The following is a 12,936-nucleotide window of genomic DNA, read 5'->3' as shown; positions in this document are numbered from 1 at the left end:
GGGTTCCCTTCCAGCAGCAGGCTCCTGCAAACAGGGATCAGACACTGGAATAAAAACTCCTCATATCCACACACTCATCCACTGCATTTGGCTTGGGAATTCCTGACTCATTCCTCTTCTGTCCTGCTAAAGGATTTTGGGTTTTTGCCTCCCCCATTCACAGCAGCTGAGCTGTGGAGGCAGCTGAATTTTAATTTATGCTRATAAATCAGTGGGGGTGTAGCACACCCTGCATCTCTCCAGCCTCTCTCAGGAGGAGTGAGAAAAGAACTTCTGGAACATAGAAACAGAATTCCAGAGTGCACCAGCAGCACGGAAATGAGACCCACCAAAGCTCTACCATGAGCTTCAAACAGCCAACAGAGCATCAGTTTTAAATGATGGAACACCTCCTCCAATTCTCTGTAATACTGAGAAATTGGGGAAGAAATTATGGAAGAAATTGCCCTGTTCTAGGAATGGTCACTTTTGGGCACTGAGACACCAAACCAACACCCTGCCAGTGGGTGAATTTTCCTCTGGCAAACATTCCCTGGAGAACTCACACAGAACATGTGTTTCTAACCAGGCCCCCATGACCCACCCACCTGAGGTTCTCACAGTTGCCCAGCTCTGGGGGCACCTGGAGGAGRTCATTGTTCTGCAGGTCCAGAGTTCCCAGCTTTTCCAAACCCTTCAGCTGCAGAGGGTCGATGGATCCCACTTGGTTGTTGCTGAGCAGGATGTTCTCCAGGGCTGGGAGGTGATACAGGACACTGGGGAACACCTTAAACCTTCAGGAACAGACAGGAGGGATCATCAAAAACAGGGAATTCAAAACAGGAGCTCCCAGCTCCTTGGTGAAGTGGCTCCTTGCTGTCACATCACAGGAAAATTGTATCAAATTCAGCCCKGCTCTTTTTATTATTGCATTAAATAAATCTCAAGAGTTGCTCACCTATTAAAAGCAAGATTGATTGTGTGCAGTCTTTTCAGTGCCTCCATTTCCTCGGGCAAGGCTGTCAGAACATTGTTTCTGTCATCAAGGGAAGACAAACAACAATCACTAAACTTTGTGGGGTTTTGGTTGAGAATTCTCGGGATAGAAGATACGGATCACATTGCTCAGCTACAGAGTCTGGGACTGGTTCACTGCCTCAAAACAGGGCCAAGAGCACACCATGGATTCCCATTGCTGCCAGGACACTCCAAGCTTGTCCTCCAAATATTCTCAAGTATTGCCAAGCACCCATCAACTCCACAAACCCGCCTGGAAATTCAGCTCCTTGTTCCAGAGGAAAGCTTATCCAAGTACCCAAATCCAGGAGCCAAAGGGAATCAGCTGGGTCACTCTAAAYCTCTCCAAAATCCATGGATTGAGCTAATCCTGATCTAAACAATGCCAAGMGCAGCTCTCAGCAGTCAGAGGGGGCAAGATGACAACAAGGAATCATCTCTTGCCTCTGTTTCCAGCAGTGTGACAAAATCTACATCTTCCCTGTCCTAATTCCCAGGATTTTTTGGTGTGGTTTTCTTCTGGGAATGTTTTAAAATACCAAGATCTCTGAGAACCCTCTTCTGACTGAGGCAGCATCTCTCCTCCAGCAGTCTCAGAGCTGTTTTTGTGTTTTTGTCTCCTGTTTTTGTGTTTTCTGGAAGCAAAGCCCAAATTGAGGGCACTTCCTACTGCGGCTGCACATTTTGGGAGTGAGAGATGATTTCAGCGTTGCCATCCCAGCAGAACAGATGGCTGCTTCAAAAAAAAAAACAAAAAAAAAAAAAAAAAAGTTCCCAGGGAAGGCAGGGCAGCACACATCACCAACCTGAGATCCAGATGGGTCAGTTTATGGAGCGTGCACAGCTCCAAGGAAAGTGAGGAGATTCTGTTGAAGCCCAGGCTGACGTCACACACGGAGTCTTTCAGCTCCACCAGCCTGAAGCATAAAAAGAAAATGCTTTCATTATGGAATGGTTGCATTCTCAGTCATTAAAAACCCTGTTTTGTTCCACAAATCAAGGACATGGTGTGTTTCTTGGCTTTTCTGAGGGGATTTTGGGAAGATTGTGGAATGTCACCTGTGAGAGCTGCTGTTCCTCCAGCCTTACACGGGGTAAGGCAAAGCTCACAGTATTTCTCTACCATTTTTAGATCACATTTTCTCTCACAAAACTTGCCACCAAAGCCTCCTCAGTAACTGCCCTCAGGAGCTATTTCAGAGACCATGGCACAAGTGRCATCACTGCCACCTCCTGCCCTGAAGATGTTTTAACACAGACTTTATCCATCTTCTTCTGCAGCCAAAAAAAAAAACACTGAAAGAAATCCCTATTTTTTCCCCATTTTTTCTTTCTGCTCCACAAACTCCAGGAGTATCTGCTGCTGCTTGTGGAGGGTCATTTATTACACTAACATGCTTGAGTGTGAAGGTTTTAACAGCTCAAAAAGWTCCCTGTTGAACCCTTCAAAGAGAATCTCTATTTTAGCCCTAAAACAAAAAGCAACTAAATAAGAAAACATTCCTGTCTCTGTGTCTGGATAGGTAGAATGAATTCAGAATTCTGAACTGCAGGCTCCCCCACACCCATGCCAGGGAATGCAGCAGCCTGTCACACTAAGAGTGACAAAGCATGGGACAAAAGGGACAAAGGGACTCAGCAGAATCTCTCTGGAGGTGTTTCTCCCGTGGGATTGCAGCTCTCCAGGCTGTCTGCACCAGAGGTTCAATGTCCAGCACACCTGGGAATAAATCACACCCATAAATGTGGGGGGAAAAAGTAGTTTTACAAGTTTTGAATTTGAAATTTAGCTAATTAGGTGTATGACTGAGTCTTGGGAAAAGAAAAGGASAGTTAAYAGCTTGCATGGAGGAGGAATACTGCATCCTTGGCTATTGTTGAGAAAAGGAGATTCTAGAATGYAGAATTGATAAAGCAAGCAACTAGAAATTATAAATATTAGTAATGCTGTAGCTTTTGTAAACTCGCTAATTATGTATTAATTATTAATTAAATGGCTCTCAACTAATATATGTTTGATACAAATGTATACACTAGTTGTTAAAGTAGATAAAAGAGRYTTGTCCYACAATAAAGTACACTKTCTCTCTTTTTCACCCTTTTTGTATCTGTTATTTTGTATCGCTGTTTGGCCAACAGTGACACATAAGGGTGCTGGGGTCTTCAAAAAACCAGTGTGGATGGATTTGTGGGCTCCCAGAGGACAAAAACTTCCCCCTAACACAGAGGGATCCTTTATTCCCAGCAGTGCCAGGGAAAGTCACAGCTGGCACCAGTGACAGCACCCAAGGGTGGCACCAGCACCCCCTCACCCCAGATTTGGGTGCACACAGAGCACAAAAAGCTCCTGGGGAGAACAGGATGAGGAAAACCAAGGCAGAAGAAGCAATCATGGGTGGRAATGCCCTACCTTGGGGGCACCTCCCTGAGCTGGTTCTTGCTGAAGTTCACGGTGGCCACGGGATTGGCACCCACGGCGTCGAACACGGCGTCGGGGATCTCAGCAGCCTGCTTGTCACTGTGACAAAGAGGACACCAATTAACCACTGCCTGCTAATTAACAGGGCAACTTCATCTTCTTTTAGAGAAATCAGGAGGAGAGCACACAGGTTGAAGCAGAAAGCTCCAASCACTGCCCCAYRTCCACARTGTCACCAAAYAGGATTTTTTTCCCTCTYCCAACMMTTCCWGGTCCATTTAAGGAATTCCTGAGCAGACACTCCCCTAGTATGAGATATTCTGAGACTTTGTGAAAATCATGAAGAGTTTCAAAAGTGCTGAAAGCACCTGATGGGAYTCAGCACTTCAATGAGTTAGTGCAGAATATCTGATAATATTAAAAAATAATTCAAACCCCACAATCCCAATCTGCCTATTCCCAAACACAGCAATTAAAGGGGGAAATGCCCACATGCAGCAGGATTTGTGGACTGCTTGRTGTATAATGAAGGGTGAGGGGAAAACCCACAAGCATAAAATAGGACAGCRTTCTTACAAACTCGGGAATGGGTAATATTCCCAAATACCTGTATTCCAATAATTTCAGTGTGGTTATGGCGTGGATGTTGACCTTGGACTGGCTGGGAAGAGTCATGGCTGTCACAGGAGGCTCTTCATTGGGGCCAGGTCCTTCATCTGGGGACACCAGAGGGGTGAGTGACACAGCTCAAATGTTCTGAGCACCCCCAGGCAGCACCCACCACCCCCCTTTAATCCTGGCTTAACTGCAAATCACCACATCCAGATTATTTCAATCATTTTCTAATAAAGGTATTTTACCATGTTGGATTTGGGCTTTTTTTAGGGTGTGGAAGGGAGAAGGGTTGACCTTCTGCAAAAGCAGGGGAGGGAGAACTGGAGATGTGCTGGAGGCAGCTGCTCTGTGAAGCTCTGCCCTGTGGACTGGGGAGTTTGGAAACTACAAAAAAACAGGGAATTCCAACTGGAAATGGTGATCTGGAAYACCTTTATCCACACCAGCTCACCTGACCACAATTTCAGTTCAAGCATTCATATTTACAAACCCTCCCGTGTAACTTTTCTTCTGATTACTCCCCACAATCCACAAAAAAAACCTCCTGAATGCCTGAAATGGGAATTCCCACTGAGCTGAGCAGGGTGAGTCCAACCTTTCCATAATTTCCACTCACAGGAATTCAACAAAACTCCCTGGAAATTCAGCAGCACCCACGAATAAAAGCCTACTAACCACAAGAGGTTAGGGAAGGGCAAAAGGGGCAGACAGCCTGAGACTGATTTTGTAAAAGATCATCCTTTATAAAGAATATTTGTCATTTAGTATTATCAAACAGGATAAAAACCAGAAATATGAYAGCAAACTGCTGAGTAAAGGAAATTATTCATGCAGGATAACTGGTGGGGCCTGGATTTAAACAACCGCCCTCCTCAGGTTCTAATTCATTTTAATTTTTTAGAAAATTGTCTTTAAAATGCAATGGGATAAAGCAACATACCTTGGATTTTGCTTCGCAGATAYTTCAGCAGTTCCTGGGTGCCTTTCTTTAAAAAAGAAACAAAGTCACTCAGCAGTGTTTGTGCAGCTGGGGGGACAATGCAGAGGGACAATTCCAGCAGAGGTGGAGYTCACAGCATTCCTGACTAAAAATCCCACTGAAAATCCCACAGAAAAACCCTCTTCAGAGCAGCTTAGGAGCTCGCTCAGTTGGAATTTTATTTACTCCAGCTGAAAATTTCTGACCCTGAATCACAGCCTCAGGCTCCACTTTTGTAGTTCCTTATGTGAAGATTATTGCCAGCTCCAAGAGAAAGGAAAAAAGTTACAATAAACTTAATTTTCTCTTTAAAAAGCACAATTTGCTGTGGAAAAGACATTTACAATGTGTCTGTGAAGCTGACTGCTCATTGTTCTGCTACTTTTTTATKGCCCAAATAATAAACTCTGGGAGAATCACAGCAGTTTACATAATTTGCAGGGATTTTAACAGCTCCAAAGAGTTCCCTCAGTCCCTCACAGCAACTTCCAGTGGTCAGACACAGTTCCCACCTTCATAATCTGTGAATAGTGAAGGGAAATCTCCTCTGCACTGTTTGTTTTAGGGCAAAAGCAGATTTGGGGGATGGTTTTACAGGTTTTAGAATCAGGGGTTGGCCTGAAGTGCTGGATGTGAATAAACATTTCTTTTTCCAGCTGACACAGCCAAAGAGATTGGATGAATATGGAGGGATAAAGGGAATGTGGATGCTGGAAAGGAATTGTCACATGGGACAGGCAGGGAGAGGTGGGKYTGGGCWGAGYATGGTAAGGGAACMAACAGGGAATGAGYTGGRGAGTTYTGAGGGATGGGTGAAGGTCAAACTRAAAACTCAGTAACAGACACAGGGAGAGCAAAGTAGGGAGAAAGGCAAAGCTCCAGAGCCAGATAATGGATTGGGAGGGAACAAAACCAGATCAGGATTGAACAGAATCAACTGGAAAACCATCAAGGACCAGGAATGGGGCTGGGACTGGAATGAGAGGCCTGAGGAGAGCAGGTGAGCTGGGCAGGGCTGGAGAAGAGAAGATTCTGCTGCTGCCCTGCACTCACCCAGCCCTTTATCTCAGTATCCACCTGCTCCAGGCAGTGCCTGGGGAGCCCTAAAGCTCCTCCAGCAATTGCTCCTTTAAATCAAGTGTGAAAAACCCAGCCAGGCATGGAAAATYTGAGCCATATGAATGTACAGGGCTGGTGATGGATCCAGCAGCATGAACCTGATGGACTGCCCGTGCCTGGCCTTTGCTCCAGCAGTGACAATTCCAGCTGAAACAGCAAATCCCCACTGATCCTGGAAATAGCAGAACTGCAGCAGCCCTGACTCAGCCTCCTTTGCAGATTTTGGACAAGTGCTCATTAACTCAGTGCACACTCTGCTCCCTCCATCAGCACACCAGGGTTTCCCTCTCCTGACAGATGTTACAGATTTCCTTTCAACACAGACTTGACAGTGTCTCGCTTATTTTTGGAGCATCCCAGTGCTTTGGGAACATTGATTTTACAACCCTGGCAAAGGCACAGAAGTAGGAATGTACAGCACCACTGAGGAGAGAGGCTTGCCAGGGAAAAAAATAACAGGGAATTCTGCAGCAGGAGCAGAGCCCACACTGCAGTCTCCCTGCTGTCCTATGGACTCGTTCTCTCATGAACAGCTCACCCCCTTCCTTTGCTGCCTCCCTACCAGAGAACAGAGAATCCTACATCCTTAATTAAGACAAGACCTTAAAGCCTATCCTATTCCACCCCTTCCCTGGGCAGGGACACCTTCCATTCTCCCAGGCTGCTCCAAGCCCCAATGTCCAGCCTGGCCTTGGGCACTGCCAGGGATCCAGGGACAGCCACAGCTGCTCTGGGAATTCCATTCCAGGGAACAATTCCTTCCCAATATCCCATCCATCCCTGCCCTGTGTCCTGTCCCTCCATCCTTTGTCCCAAGCCCCTCTCCAGCTCTCTTGAAGCCCTTCAGGCTCTGCAAGGCCACTCTGAGGTCACCCCAAAGCTTCTCCTCTCCAGGCTGGACAATCCCAGCTCTCCCAGCCTTTCCTCCATCCTCTGCTCCTCCTGCTGCCTCTTCTGGATTCTCCCAGCAGCTCCAGGTCCTTCCTGTGCAAATGTTCACACAGAACAGAACCAAACCCYAATCCTTACTTGCAGCAGGTCTCTSCGAATGGTTCTCAAAGGATTKCCCTCCAGGGCCAGGAATTTCAGCTGAGGAAGGTTCCCCAGGGTGTAAGGCAACCTGCAGAGAGAAACAACTGATTCCAAAGCAGCTCTGAACCAACTGCTAAAGAATATGCAATGGTTTGGCAGATGGGATTCTGAAGCTCAGGTTCAAAGGAAAATATGCAGAATCCCAGATTGATTTAAGTTGAAAAAGCCGTCCCAGACCATTGGGGCCAAGCTGAGCCAAATGCCCACCTTGTCACCAGCCCTGAGCACTCAGTGCYACCTCCAGGAATTCCTTGGACACTTCCAGGGATGGGCACTCCAAACCTCCCTGGGCAGCCCCTGCCAAGGCCTGAAAACATTTTCCATGAGGAAATTCCTGATGATGTCCAGCCTGAAACTCTCCTGGCCCAGCCTGAGGCCGTTCCCTCTCCTCCTGTCCCTGTTCCCTGGAGCAGATCCCAAATCCACCCCGGCTGTCCCCTCCTGTCAGGGGTTGTGCAGAGCCACAAGGTCCCCCCAGAGCCTCCTTTGTTCCAGGCTGAGCCCCTTTCCAGCTCCCTCAGCCCCTCCTGGGGCTCCATTCCCCAGCTTCCTCAGCATTTCCAAATCCCACTAAGTCCCAGGCAGAACACAGAACATTTTCAAAGGCCCAGTTTGATCACAGCAATCCCACAACACCCCAGAGGGTTTTCCATTTTATCACTGAGTCATTCCTGAGCCCACAGGAAGGCAGGAGCTGCCAGCACCCAGCCCCAGCCCAGGAGCCACTATTACCTACTGATGTCATTGTTGGCCAGGTCGAGCCTCTCCAGTTTCTGCAGCACCGTGATCTCCTCAGGAACTGTCTTGATCTTGTTGTCCCTGAGCTCCAGMACACACAGGGAGCTCAGCTGCTTCAGATTCTCAGCGTTCAGGATTTCAATCTGATTCTCCCCAGCGTGTAATTCCTGTGGGAACAGAGAGCACCACGACTATGGTAAAATTATTTTAGAACTTCTCTGCAGCCATCAGTATGATGACATAGAGAATATGGAGATCTTGATTCCTTTTCATCTGCCTACAAAATACCTGGATATAACCTGGTCATGGTAAAAGGAAAAGCCGTGTATTTTCTTCATTGTTACAAAGAGAAAATGATCATGAACAAAGTTAATTCATCCAGAAAATGTTCCCAGAGAAAAAGTAACTGTTGCAGGCAATACAAGAGCCAGTTTTCAGTCATTCCACTCCTAAATACTTTTTTATTTTCTAAATCTGTAAAATTTTGCAAATTCATCTTTCAACAAGTTTGAATAATGAGGACAGTAGGAGAAGTTGCAAGTGGGGATGCATTGAACAGAGCTCTAAACACAGAACTGTCAACTGGTTTTGATCAGAGACCTGACAAAAGCTCGTGTTTAAAGTAACCTTCATTATTTCAAAGTTTACAGCAAATGCATTTCCAGCAGAGGAACCATTCCAAGCTCACCTTCAGTAACTTGCAGGARGGAAACTCTGGCAGGGAACGCAGTTTGTTTTTCCTCAGATAAAGCTGCTCCAGGGATGCCATGGTTGCTAATTTAGAAGGGACAGTCTCCAGGTAGTTTTTGGTACAATCCAGTTGTCTCAAGCCTGGAGAAGTAAAGGTGCAGTGACCAAAAGAGGATAAAATAAAAATGGCTTTCTACAGCAGCATAATCATCCTGGGGTTTAATTTAAAATGAACCAAACAACACTTTGCCAAACAGATTTTAGAAGTGATAACTCTGATTTTCTCGAGAAAACAGTGACTCTTTAAGGATATATTTTAAAATCCTGCAGTGTATTGCTGAACATGGCACAGCACTGGTTCTTTGGMATTAATAACCCAAGAAATGGGATTTACTTTTCATGGCACTGAGATCTGCAGGCAGCTCCTTGAGCTGGTTACAGGCCAGATTGAGGCGGACCAGGTTCACCAGCAGAGCAAAACTGGCTGGGATGGCTGTGAGGTGGTTGTTGGACACATCCTGCRGATTGAAACAGAGACAGAGAGATTACAGATGTCTGAAACATCCCAGGAGTGCTGCTAGTGCAAAGTTAATTAGTGGCAGAACAGTAAAATTAGATGGCTGACAACTGGCACGAGCATGAGAGAAGAAACAACTCCCCCAGGACTGACAGATCACCAGGGATTTCGGTTTTCCTAAAGTATCTGTCAAACCAAGAACAAACAAAAAACAAACCTACCAAACCCCATCCTGCAATAACTGACATCACACCAGTCACAGGAACATTCACAAAGTTACCACCGAAGCCATGGGGGTTTTACTGGCAGCAGGAAAACATGGATAAATCCTTTCCAAAGAAAGAAACCGRTTTGAATTTGTGCTTTACCAGCTCCTCCAGGGTGAGGAGCTGCCCCAGCCCCTCCGGCAGGAGGCTCAGCTCGTTGTGCTGCATCAGGAGGCTCCTCAGACGGGGCAGCTGCAGCAGCTCCTCAGGGAGGCTCCGCAGTTTGTTGTGGCTGTGGTGGAAACAYGGAACACAAAAAGAAAGGATAAACACTCAGGAGATTTTAGGAATGTAACTGCACACAGAACRTTTGTGTCCCACAGGCTGCTGGTCAGGACACTGCCACCATGCAAAACCTGGCTCCTGGGAACAATTCATTATCTTYATTTATTTCTTCAAGAAGACTTTCAGTTCTACTCTGAATTTGCAAYATTCCAGATGAATCCCAATTGTTTCTGTTTATGTACTTCACACAAGCAGTGGCRGCATAACCCCACAAAATTACCCCAGCAAATAGAAGATTCTGAACCTTGCAGCACAAACAAGATCTACACAATTATTGACAATGTGCATTATTCATGACAGGAAAGATTTTATCCTCAGAACTGCCAGACTGAAGCAAAYAAATGCAGGTATTTTGTGTGTGAGTATTCAGAATATCGCTGTTTGCACCATCCAAGCAATTGTGACTTTGAATATCACTGAAAACAATTTCAACAAACCCAAGACCACCAGTTTTGATCCCAAACTGATAACATTATATATGTATATAGTTTATAATACATAATTACAATTAGTAATCTGCAATTAATTTTTTGAAGGAAAGGTTGATATCCTGCCATCTCTCACTCACACCTGAAAGTCACTGCAGTGTTTCTCACGTTTGCTCTGAAACATGGCTTTACCTGACATCGAGTTTCTGGAGRTTTTCTAGTTGCCCTAAAGCAGAGGGAAGTGATGTCAGTTGATTGTCATGTACCTGAAAAAGAGAGGGTTTAGAATACAGTTACTATTTTGTACCTTGTAGGGGTTTTTTCCCAGGCCTCCCCACCGGGATGAATTTCTCCCCAGCATTCCATCTATCCCTGCACTGGCAGTGGAAAACCATTCCCCCTCGTCCTGCCACTTCAAACCCTTGTGAAAGGAACACACCAGTGCAGCGAAATGGAAAACAAAGATCCAGGACAACATTCTCCCACATCCTACATGGAAGTAGCGCTGAGCACCAAGGGATCCTCATACTCACATCCAGCATGGTGAGGGCAGGCAGCAGCTGGACATCCTCCGAGAKGCTCTCCAGCTTGTTGGAGGCCAGRATCAGCTTGGTCAGGTCCGTCTGCTCCCACCAGCGATCGGCAGCTCCAAAGGACAGGTTCTGCTGGGCTTCCTCCGGAGTGTCCAGGTTGATCCTCCACACGTGCTCAGGCACTGCAGCACAAACACGGCCGTCAGCAGAACCCTGCAGGTGTCTGCTCCAAACTTCCTCTGTCAGCRTGSTTTTTGTGTGTAAAAACRTGGACTGGGTTGGGTTGGAAGGGGCATTAATGATCATTTAGTTCCAACCCTTCTGCCTTGGGAGATGACACAGATATGTATGTCTGTGTATATATATATATATACATGTATACACACACATATGTATATATGTGTATGTAGAAAGAGACAGAGATAGATTGACAGGTAAATGGACACATAGATAGTTATGGATTTATATATGCATATGTATGTGTGTATACACACATAAAAATATATACACWTAYATACATATATACATACAYAGATACACACACATACACACACCCCTATAGTCACCCTACAGTCCATTGTGTCCTATGGACATTTCTCCAGAGCTGAAAACAAGAAACCGATGGAAACGTGCCAGAAACAGACAACAGTGAGTCGATTGCGAGCAGATGGTGCTCCCCGGSAGCCGCTCCCGCCCCGCCCGGACGCGCTGCCCGCACTCCCCGCGGTGTCCCCGGGGATCCAGGGAGGTGCGGGGCAGGAGAGACCCGCGGGCGGGTTCCGTTCACGCACCGTGGGTGAGGCCGCGTCCCGCCAGGTTGAGCTGCCCGCTGCGCCGCGCCAGCCGCAGCAATCCCTGCGGTACCGGCGGCGGTTCTGCCACCTTCCCGAAACCCGGCCCCGCTCCTCCACCGCCCGCCCGTGCCCGCCGCGCCGCCGCCATCCCCGCCACAGCCCGAGCGGGCCCGGGGCCGAGCTGGAGCTGCCCGCAGCCAGGGCCGATGCCGGTTCCGCCCGCTGCCGGAGCCKCCCGCCCGCCTTTCGCAGGCGGAGCCCCGCGGGTGGAGCCGGCCCAGCCCCGGCGCCGCCGCCATTTCCCGCCCCGCGGTGCCGAAATGGAGCTCCGCAATCGGCCSAGGGTCCCGGTGCTGAGCCCGGATCGCGCTGCGCGGGGTGCTGGACACGGGAACAGGAGCGACACTAAATAAAAAGGCGCTTTTACATCGATATATTGTTTTTCCTTTCCACGTTAGCCCGGTGCGCCGCTACACTGCAGCCTCGTGGGGTTGGAAAGGACCTTAAAGCCCCTCCAGTGCCATCCCTTCCTCTATCACAGGCTGCTCCAAGCCCTGTCCAACTTTGGACACTTCCAGGAATCCAAGATGAGGCACAGCTGATCTGGGAATTCTATTCCCCACCCTCACAGGGYATTTCTCCCCAATATCCCACCTAAACCAGCCCATGGAATCAGCACATCCCACCAGCAGCTCCCAGTGAGAGCAAAATGATGAAAGAAGAGTGTGGTCCCATGTTTAATCGTAGCTCCTTGCACCCTCAAGCAGCACATTTGTGTTTCAAACACTCCCCTCTTGGAAAAATGCTTCTGCGAGTAGTTCCATTGGAATTAAAAATAATTAGTGAAGGTTTAAATGCATCAGTCAAGTATGTGATTCAGGAAGCTCACACTTCAGACACTTGCTCTTCACTAAAGGATATTTGCCTCATTAGTTTCTTTAACAGTGTTCTTTAATTCCCCTTTTTTTCCCAGAAACATCCAGAAAACACTGGGTATTTCAACTGATTATTAAAAAAACTGTGCTTAAAAATCTCTTTAATGGACTTCAGAGGGTCAGTGAGTGCCGTGTGCCTCAGGGCCCCGGTAAAAACACCGTGTTGGTTTCACCTCATTCAGTTTCACTGCGCTCATGGAAATTGACGAAAATTCCACGTGGAGCACTGCTGACAAATACAAATTTGGAATTTAAATAAGCTTTTGGCRATTCAGTACGAGATAGATAATCTGTGATAGCTCCTAAGCGGAAATGTTGTAATRTYTCATAAGGGAGGCCAGTSAGTGTCTCCTGTTTTATGAATCCGRTGTGGTAGAATTTCAGCTTRTTTAATAAATAAAGCTTGTTTTGTTTACATTCRGGACCATTTCTGGGGAAACACACTAACATACAACAACAAACGCATCAGGAAATCGCGCGATTTGTACTATGTTAACTGTAAATCCCCTTTTTTTTTCCCGTCTATAACA

The 12,936-nt window shown here is 47.0% G+C and overlaps 1 protein-coding gene across 1 annotated transcript in view; it reads right to left on the bottom strand.

Moving 5' to 3' along the window:
- The window catches only part of LRRC40 (leucine rich repeat containing 40), a 13,296-nt gene extending 1,605 nt beyond the window's left edge, over positions 1-11,691 (bottom strand). Inside the window, exons 1-15 of the mRNA XM_057387010.1 lie at positions 11,469-11,691; positions 10,678-10,859; positions 10,337-10,410; positions 9,534-9,663; positions 9,043-9,166; positions 8,647-8,789; positions 7,953-8,125; positions 7,158-7,248; positions 4,971-5,016; positions 4,023-4,131; positions 3,407-3,514; positions 1,803-1,913; positions 938-1,015; positions 588-773; positions 1-24 (exon numbers count right to left, since the gene is read on the bottom strand). Coding sequence (XP_057242993.1) covers positions 1-24; positions 588-773; positions 938-1,015; positions 1,803-1,913; positions 3,407-3,514; positions 4,023-4,131; positions 4,971-5,016; positions 7,158-7,248; positions 7,953-8,125; positions 8,647-8,789; positions 9,043-9,166; positions 9,534-9,663; positions 10,337-10,410; positions 10,678-10,859; positions 11,469-11,619 — 1,730 coding nt within the window. The 5' untranslated portion in view covers positions 11,620-11,691. The remainder of the gene's footprint in view (positions 25-587; positions 774-937; positions 1,016-1,802; positions 1,914-3,406; positions 3,515-4,022; positions 4,132-4,970; positions 5,017-7,157; positions 7,249-7,952; positions 8,126-8,646; positions 8,790-9,042; positions 9,167-9,533; positions 9,664-10,336; positions 10,411-10,677; positions 10,860-11,468) is intronic.
- Positions 11,692-12,936: the final 1,245 nt, after the last annotated feature.

This window comes from Malurus melanocephalus, unplaced genomic scaffold, assembly GCF_030028575.1.
Source record: "Malurus melanocephalus ecotype Western Australia unplaced genomic scaffold, MMel_1.1 scaffold_1111, whole genome shotgun sequence".
NCBI lineage: Eukaryota > Metazoa > Chordata > Aves > Passeriformes > Maluridae > Malurus > Malurus melanocephalus.
This window is presented reverse-complemented; position numbering and strand designations above follow the sequence as displayed.